The sequence below is a fragment of the Fringilla coelebs genome, assembly GCF_963513975.1.
Source record: "Fringilla coelebs genome assembly, chromosome: 1".
NCBI lineage: Eukaryota > Metazoa > Chordata > Aves > Passeriformes > Fringillidae > Fringilla > Fringilla coelebs.
Window position 1 is genome coordinate 42,651,158 of NC_140028.1, and position 9,070 is coordinate 42,660,227.

At 42.1% G+C, this 9,070-nt stretch overlaps 1 protein-coding gene across 1 annotated transcript; it reads left to right on the forward strand.

Moving 5' to 3' along the window:
• The first annotated feature begins 3,606 nt into the window (after window positions 1-3,606).
• On the forward strand, window positions 3,607-7,002 carry SNAI2 (snail family transcriptional repressor 2). The gene is made up of 3 exons (XM_084203226.1): window positions 3,607-3,805; window positions 4,373-4,918; window positions 5,887-7,002. The coding sequence occupies exons 1-3, from the start codon at window positions 3,727-3,729 to the stop codon at window positions 6,066-6,068; spliced, it is 807 nt and encodes a 268-aa protein (XP_084059352.1). The 5' UTR covers window positions 3,607-3,726; the 3' UTR covers window positions 6,069-7,002.
• The last annotated feature ends 2,068 nt before the right edge of the window (window positions 7,003-9,070 follow it).

Genomic DNA, 9,070 nt, shown 5'->3' on the forward strand with positions numbered 1-9,070 from the left:
TTTCCCATATTAACCATTTCACACTTTCCTTTGAAATGTAGGAGGCTTATGAATTACAAGAGCTATTCTGTAGGTGTGAGTTACTTCAGTTTCTACCTCTTGCAGGATGAAGTCGTCACCTGCATCAATAAACCTCCAGAGCTATTTTTGGTAAGCTCCACTGGGCTCAGTGCCTCCTGGGGGTTCTTCCAAACCTCACCGTGCCGCCTTCCATGGACTCTGTGGCAGTCAAAATGATTAAGAGCACTGCCTGAGAAATATGGGAACAGTGATCCAACATAACTCATTTAATATTCTGAAACTATTTTTCTTGATTCTGCTGCGGTTTATCCAGATATTTAACATTTTCTGATCCACACTCTTGCTAGTACTGATGCTTGGTAGGGACACTAATGCTGTCTTGAGAAGATCTAAGCTATTGATGGCTAGTTTGAGCTCTTCTTCCCTCTTTGATAATAAACATAGTTCTGGCTTCCTTCCATTTTTTCCAGAAAACAGAGTAACAAAGTTATTGCTCTTCTCTGAAAGCCTGACAAGGAAAGGGATTTGATGGAGCTGCATGAAATGGGGAGACTAAAGTGAAGCTCAGAGTTTGTTGTCTGTGCCTAGGAACAAGTGACCTGATTAAAAAAAAAAAAAAAAAAAACAAAACCAAGCCATTTCTGCTGTAGGGTTGAAGCTCTGGTCCTAATCATTTAGTTGCTGCAAAGCACATGCCAAGGTTTCAGGCAGCAGAATTGCTTGGATCATTTCCTACACGCTTTGCAGAGTGGCAATTAGCAGCACAGTGGCATTAACAAGACAGCTTTACGTGAGCTTTCAAAGTAAAAACATAAAGAATCCCTAAAAGACCAGCTACTTGTAAAATGTGAGAGGGAAGCTGCAGGCCTGACTTTTCGGAGGTGGGTGCAAGGCTTTGCCCGCAGGCAGCGTGACCATCAATCAGAGTCACCCCCCACCCTCCACACCTCCCTGGCTCCTCCAGGGAGGGGAAACCTCCTGGATTCTGCACTCGACCTTTGTGTTGCCTTTCCCGCACGGGGATGGATGCCACACGTCTCCAAGTGCCCTCTCATCCACATTTGCTGTAAACACCCAGAACACCTGTTTGCTCTGACTCACCCACTCCTCACGCAGACTCTCCCTTTTTTTGACAGCAGACCTCACTCAGGTAGTATGTGCTGCTAATATCCTTTCAGGACCATGTAATAACATGCCTTCTATCCAATTCCTAACATCCTTCAATCAGCTCAGCCAGTGGGCTAACTGCTTACGCTCCTGTGATTTATATAAGTGCAATTAATTTAAACTGCATCACTCCGGTGCTATGCTGGTGAAAATGCCCCGAGAGGGAGAACCTCACTGGTGAATCAGACCCTTTACTTTTAACAAACACACAAAAGAACAGATCCTGAGCCAGTGAAAATCTGCATGGCTCCATTCATTTCAACACACAAACTTAAACCAGCTCAAGGTCTGAATCACAGCTCATGTAACAGACTATTTAGATACAGACTAATGCCTCACATCCTGAAATGCAATGCTTTCCCAGAGCTGGCAGGGGACAGGGACTTGTCAGATGGAACAGAGCTGAGAGGGAAACAGGACCGCAAATGAAACCTTTAAAAAATGCTTTGTGGATTTCTTCATTTCTGTGGAGATGAGGAAAGTAACAGATTGGGTCTCTGCAAGCACTGCTCTCTCTTCTGGAAAAACCACCTCTGTTCCCTTTGCCCCAGCTGCAAAGCAAGAAACCTGCAAATTCCCTTTCTTTGCCACTTTCCCTTTCCTCCCATAGCCTGGGTATGTTCCCTGCCACTTGGAAATTTGTATGGCACCTCTCACTAACAGACACAAGAGTTAGATGATGAACAGATGAATCTTTTTAATCAGTTCTTGAAAATGGCTCGCTCTCCCTGCACTTGTTTTGGTATTCCCCAAGATTAAGAAGTCATGCAGCTTGACAAAGCACTTTGCTCTTGCATGTCTTAACACACCCATTGGGCTTTTTTTTTTTTTTCTTTTCCTTCACATCTATTCCAACACCTGCTGCAAAAACAGGGCTGGGGTGGTCTCTGTAAAGCACCCTCCACGCCTCCTCCCAGGAGGAGAGAGAGCTCCAGCGTCACAGCAGCGCGGCATGCCGGTATGTGCCCAGGCAGGTGGAGGTAATGCACAGAGGGGGGAAGGGGTGGGGAGGGCAGACCAAGAGTCAATCAGGGTGTAATTTGTGTCAGAAATTTACCAGCGCTCAGCTGTCCATATTTCCAAAATGCAAATATTTTGAAATTAAAAAACCTATCTGTGACTAAATATCTCCTCTAAATCAATCTAGATAACCAGAACACTCTGTGGCACATTTAAGAGACTTTCATCTTAAATTAAATACATAACATAGATTATACTTTCATAGGAAATCAAGAGGTCCTAAAATATACTAATGGAGAAGGGCATTTAAGAGACATTTAGATTACCCAGTCTATAATTTTGGGGGGGTTGCTTATCTATGCATCTTTTAACTGCTTTGGATAATTAGGAAAATTTCCTTGGCAGTGTCCTAAGAGGATAGGCAAAAGAGTGACATAACTACTCCCAAGGCAGGAAAGGTTGAAGTTTTGCATTCTACAGATTTTTAAAGCAAAAGAGAAAATATTCTTCATATGAGCAGTCTGAAGCAGTATGCATATTATATAAAGACTATCACCCTCCTCTGAAATATAATGCTCCCAAGGTTTCTCCATCTCCTTGAACTCACTTGCAGTATCTGTCTGGTCCTTGTGCCTGAAAGGGTGCAGGTCAGGGAAGCAGGCTGCTCATCTCCAGCCTCTTCTAAGTGCAATTCAAAGGTAGCTCCCAAATGGAACAGGCACACATTCAGTTCATAGCCTCCCATTAGGTCTGCCGGCCAACTTGGTATCTTGTAGTGTCATGTGTGTGTGTGTTTACCCCTTCTGCTCTTAGTGAACAGTTTGTCCCACTGTAATTCTCATATCAAACATCTGGAAACCAGATTTGTTTAAAAGAAAAACAAAAAGAGAAAGAAGAATAAAAAAGAAGGAAAAGGGAGAAAAAATTGGGGGCGGGGGAGGAAAAAGAAAAGAGAGGGAAAAGGGGGAGAAGGGGCAAAAAAGGGTGGGAGGAAGAAGAAAAAGAAGTTTCAGTGCCTATGACTTATCCACGTCTCTGTCAGAAAGGAAAAATATATATATATTTCAGCTGAATCAGTAAACTGACCTTTATTTTCAAGAATTTTGAGCAATACATTTTTGTAGACTGCAGTTCTACAGAGCCACATCCCCCCACTTCGGAGCAGGGCAACGCGCTCTGCTAGAGCTCTCTCCCCCGTTCACAGCTGTCTCCAGCGGGAGGAGCTGAAACCTGAACCAAGCCCTCCGAGTGGGATTGGATCCCTGAGCCAGCAGCCTCAGAGCCCTCCCAGAAAAACAGCCTCTTTGGAAAAGTGCTTGAGAACATCCCGAAGCGATTGGAGGAGCGGAAAACCCTTCCCCCCTGCACCTGACTCGTGGGTATTTACAGCACTTTTCAAGGCGGCTCGGCACTGGCGCGGCACAAGCGGGAGTGGATGGGCTGCGCGGGGCCGTAGGGACCAGGAGCGGGACCGATGCGCCCGCAGTGACACCGCGTGTGCCTGCGCTGCGCCGCCCGGGACCGCCACAGCCCCGCCAGGACACACAGTCTGCCAGAAGCACAACGCCTGCGTCCAAAATGCCACGCTCCTTCCTGGTCAAGAAGCATTTCAATTCATCCAAGAAGCCGAATTACAGCGAGCTGGACACTCACACAGGTAACGAAACGAGATCGGGTGCCACCGCGTCGCTCCTGAGGCTGCGGTCGTTGCGTGGCAGTGCTGAGGAGGGGTGGGATCGCTCTGCAGGCTGCTGGGGACGGGTTAGTTCACTGCTTGCTCTATTTTCTCCTGCTTACAAGGAGGGAGTTTTGAGAAATATGTCAGTGCTGACCAGAATGAATCGTGAAAGTTCGCTCGTCCACTTGAACTCAAGTTACTTAGAAAGCATTTGGAGTTTCCCAGATCTCTGTCTGTTGGTGGTGGAATAGAAACTTTTATTCAAATCCTTCAGGAAGTTTCACTGCTTCATTGTGTCAGGCTGCACAGATTTAGAAGCAGCATGCCGCCCTGAAGAGACTCTCCAGATGCAACTTGCCTGTTCAAGGGCACTGTCTCTACCCATCAGAATATATGTATGAAACAGTGTTTCCTGAATCCCTCTTACATTCAGATTACCCTACTGAGTGTTTCATTTGTGCGGCTTTTAATCCTCCGAGTGTTAATTTTGCTGCTTTTTGAAATACGCTTTGGTTCTCTTACCTTAAAATGTTCTTCTCTCTCCAGTGATTATATCCCCATACCTGTACGAAAGCTATCCAGTCCCTATCATACCGCAGCCAGAGATCCTGAGCTCAGTAGCTTACAACCCCATTACTGTGTGGACTACAACCGGGCTGCTACCGTCTCCATTACCCAACGACCTCTCTCCGCTCTCTGGATACCCCTCGTCTTTGGGAAGAGTCAGCCCACCTCCACCTTCTGACACCTCCTCCAAAGATCACAGCGGCTCAGAAAGCCCCATCAGCGATGAAGAAGAGAGAATCCAGTCAAAGCTTTCAGACCCTCACGCGATCGAAGCCGAAAAGTTCCAGTGCAGTTTGTGCAACAAGACCTATTCGACTTTCTCTGGGTTGGCCAAACACAAGCAGCTGCACTGTGATGCCCAGTCTAGGAAATCCTTCAGCTGCAAGTACTGTGACAAGGAGTATGTCAGCCTGGGAGCGCTTAAGATGCACATCAGGACCCACACGCTACCTTGTGTCTGCAAGATCTGCGGCAAGGCTTTCTCTAGACCCTGGCTACTTCAAGGACACATCAGAACTCACACTGGTAAGAGCAAGCGTTGCAATTGCAGTTCCTTGTTGCTATAACATCAGGATGCCTTTTTTTGCTATTTTTCTCCACAGGTGGAAAAACCAGCATAGTTTCTCAGCTAACCTTGAAATGCACCCACAGAATTTCAAATGAATCATTAAAAGGCTGAATTCTCCCTCTTGCAGGGAGAGGGGGAAGGTGGGAGTGGGGGGGTTTAGCATGGTCCCATAACTGCAGGCCAGATACTGGCATAAATCAGCATTGCTTCCTTGATAATTTTACAATGTTTTAGATAATTTCCACTAGCTGAAACTTTCGCTTTAAGGATTTTATGTTAACTTTCAGGCTTTGGAAATTACTAACTTTGAGAAGGCTCCAGCTGACTCTGAAATCAGGCAGCAAAAAACAGGCAATGCATGAGGGGCTGCTTTCTGACTCCTTAAGGAGCTGGCAAGTTTTGCATGCACTACCTCAAGTTAGAAACCCATCATCTGCAACGTGGTTGGGTTTTTTCTATTGAGGCAAAAATGGGTTTTGAGTATAACACTGGGTACAATGTAATGTCTGTACAGCTGTTTGCTGCGTTTCAGACAAAGCCCTTGTTCCCCAGTATTTCACACAGTCTAAGCAGAAAATATCCTATGAAAATATTTGAAAATTTTGGATTGAGCCCAGTCCAAAGGTATTGCATGCACCTGTAGATGCAGACAGTGTCAGCAGCTTGTTTTCAGAGGCTGCACTTTACAACATATTCTCAATAGACTGGGGTTCTGCAAAAGAGCCAGCAGTGCTGAAAGCTGCTGTGTCTGTGGCCTGATTGAACTTTTTGTTAGCCTTTTTTTTCTTATATCAAGTCATTTCTGTTTGTTCTTTTTTTCTTAGGATAAAAGCAGGTTTTACCTGTCCCAAACATGTACCTTTTTTTTCTTTTTTTTTTTTTTTTTTAAGATTTATCCTATTTTCTCTTGATGTTTCCTTTGTAGGAGAGAAGCCATTTTCCTGTCCTCACTGCAACAGGGCTTTTGCAGACAGATCCAATCTGAGGGCTCATCTGCAGACCCACTCAGATGTGAAGAAATACCAGTGCAAAAATTGCTCCAAGACTTTCTCCAGAATGTCTCTTCTGCACAAACATGAGGAATCTGGCTGCTGTGTAGCACACTGAGTCATGCAGTCAATGTTTACCTGGACTTGATGCATTTCTCCACTTCTGTTCCAAATGATAAGTGGAAATCCAAAGGCGTTTTCTCGTCTACTTTCCAGCCAAAAATAATAAAAAAAAAAACAAACCAAAAAACAAAGAAACCAAACCAACACGCACCAAACAAGCAAACAAATAAGCAAGTGGAAGAACTTAGAATGTCAGTAGAAATGAGCTTTAAGTAGTTTCTGTTCTGCCATACATTTGCATTCTTAAGTGGGAATTCTGAAATAGGGGGAAAGACGCCATGCATGACATTTCAAGTAGATCTAAAGGAAGAAGCATTATCAGCTTTCTTTATAGATGAAGCCAAATGTAGGTCGTCTTTTCTTGCTTAGAAAAGGCTTCAAAGTTAACAATACATTCCTGCCAAGCCATTTCAACCAAAGAAACAGTATTTTAAGTGGAAATTTTAACGAAAATACTACCCAAGTGAATCTTGCTAGACACCATTTATCTCAGGTGCCTTAAAAAGTATTCCAAGTTTACCTTAGTAAAAGTTTAATATTATTCATTGCTGTGTTTTTTTTATTTTATTAGGAGCCAAGGCCTTCATTAATGACCTGAAATGCTTTAAAACTGCATAACTAAAAGAGGGAAAAAAGTAGAAGAGAATGTACGAAAAAATTAAAAGCCACAAATTTAATGCATGTGCCTTAAAAAATAAATAAATAAAAAAAGGTAATACTGTAGCTTCAAACATTCCTGGTGCATGCTTGACCATATTTTAATAAGGAATAGTTTCTCTAAACTTCATTTTTGTTTTAAAAAACGGGAATAAGTGCAAGAGAGGGGATCCACGGGAGTTTTACAATTTTTTTTAAATGCACAAAGGAAATGCAATATTTTCAGCATTACCCCTCCAAGTGCCTTTTTTATTGATGATTTTGTAAAATATGTCGACATAATGTAAATATTTTTATTTTTATATGATTGAATGTGTTATGAATGAAAGCAAATTGTTGCCCATAGCAGCATCTATAGATAACTTGAAGAAAGTGTGAAGTGAAATTGATGTTGTTTTCTAGCCACTTTTTTACAATAAACATTTTTAAGTAAGATTTCTGTTGTTTGTTCTAATTAAACAACTGTGTACACACTTTGGAGCACAAAAAAAATGTGAATGTATCTACATGACCAAATGAAGATTAAAGTGAATTTCAGATGTCAAGACTTACTCCACGAGTTCTAAATATTAAAAAGGAATATATACATTGCATTTTAAAAGTGCATATATATACAGTGCATTTTTCTAATCAATGCTCTAAAACCCTTGCTTTTCTCCTACTTACAACACTGTGACAACATTGTGAAATATATTTTATCAAAAACATTTAAGAGCAATGCATTTTTCTTGCATTTTAACAGAGGAAAGGTTGCTATTAGAGAGGCCTTATAGTACTGTCCCTGAGACTTTCACATCAGGGAACACAGGCCTGATCCAAAATTTATGGAGGTCAGTGGAGCCTTACAGGAGTTCAACACACTTTGCATGATGCTCTATTAAAGTGGTAGTCAAGTCACAGTATAATATACTTTATTTGGCAATTTCAAGATGATTAAAGATATTTTGTTAAAATGTATTACATATCAGAACTGTCAAGCGAATGCATCACAAGTGTATATCAGCTAATATGTCACAGGAAAGAAATCACTTTGTAATGAGAAGTAGAAATCTTTTTCCTTCAGGTGATTTGACTAAGTACTCCAAGATCTGAACTACATGAAAGTATTACAACTTCAACAAATCCCATCTCATCATTACTGGCTGGTGTGAAACAACACCGTTTTCAACTTTTAGCAAAGTACAAAGCTAGAGAACAGAGAAGCACCAGCTGGCACCCAGTCTGAAGACCCCTGTGTCTACACTAGGGTGCCAACCAGAACAAGTAATTGCAAAAATAAAATTACAACAATTTACCAAGAATGTTACTGATGTGAAAATGCAAGGTGAACATTTCTTTTAAAAAAAAATGTATGTTTCAGCAAAATAATGCAATAGATCATATATGCCTTCTGTCTCCTCCAGCCCAGTTCTGGAGGAGGATTGAGCAGGACTGCCCTGGAATAATGCAGGCAATAGGGGGAAGTTTTGCACCTTTTCTCCACAGAAACCATGATACTGAAAAATGAAGCTCAAGTGAAGCTTTCATATTCTCCAAGCATTAAAACAATGATTCCCTAGGAGCTGCTAGGGTTTTTTTTTCAGGAAATAGCTAGTGAGTTCAAGAAAGATAGGGTTAGTGGGAATTTGTGAGGTAACATTTCAAAATGAACACATGAAGGCATCAAATACCCTTGAAAAGTTTCATGTGGTTTCTCTATTGATTTGCACTTCCATGTCATTCGCTTTGAAGTTTGTAGGCTCTAGCAGCTCTTTGTGCAGCTCCTTCTTCCCAGAGCAAAGTTTACTGGAGTATGAGTAAAGCTCTGGCAGTCAAGAGCTATTTGTACTGTTCTAGGTTTGCTCTCCTGTGCTGTGCCACAAAGATGTTTCCATTGTTTTAATTCCCACTTTAAATTCTCAACGCCCATAGTAAATTAAACAGTATAAGAGCTTGACTTCTTGAGTGAGTGGAAATGCTACTGCTGTCCTCAAGGGAAATCAGATGAAAACTTCATCAAAATACAGTATGCTAAACCAAACACAAGTGGAACTGGTCTGATTTGGAGATGACAATTAAGATATGCTACTTTGCATGCCTGTAACACCTGTACTCATAAAACACAAAGATGGGAAAGGCTAGAAGCTCTTTTGGCTCATCTTTGTAATTGAAACAGAACACTCTATCACAGATCCCAGCTCTCTGTCCAGTTGCAGCATAAGCTTCCCAAGCAGCTAAATTTCTCTGCTTTTCCTGTGTGACTGCTTTCTATTCCCTGTCAAGACTTTCTCCAAAACATATTCCATTAATAGTTTTACCTCATTACCTTAGAAATGCCCTTCTGCACCTGCACAAGCTATT

Excerpts from the sequence above, each read along its gene's own strand:
- SNAI2 (XM_084203226.1), top strand. The coding sequence starts at position 3,727 with ATGCCACGCTCCTTCCTGGTCAAGAAGCATTTCAATTCATCCAAGAAG. Across the intron at positions 3,806-4,372 it reads CGAGCTGGACACTCACACAG|TGATTATATCCCCATACCTG; the intron begins GTAACGAAACGA and ends TTCTCTCTCCAG. Across the intron at positions 4,919-5,886 it reads ACACATCAGAACTCACACTG|GAGAGAAGCCATTTTCCTGT; the intron begins GTAAGAGCAAGC and ends TTTCCTTTGTAG.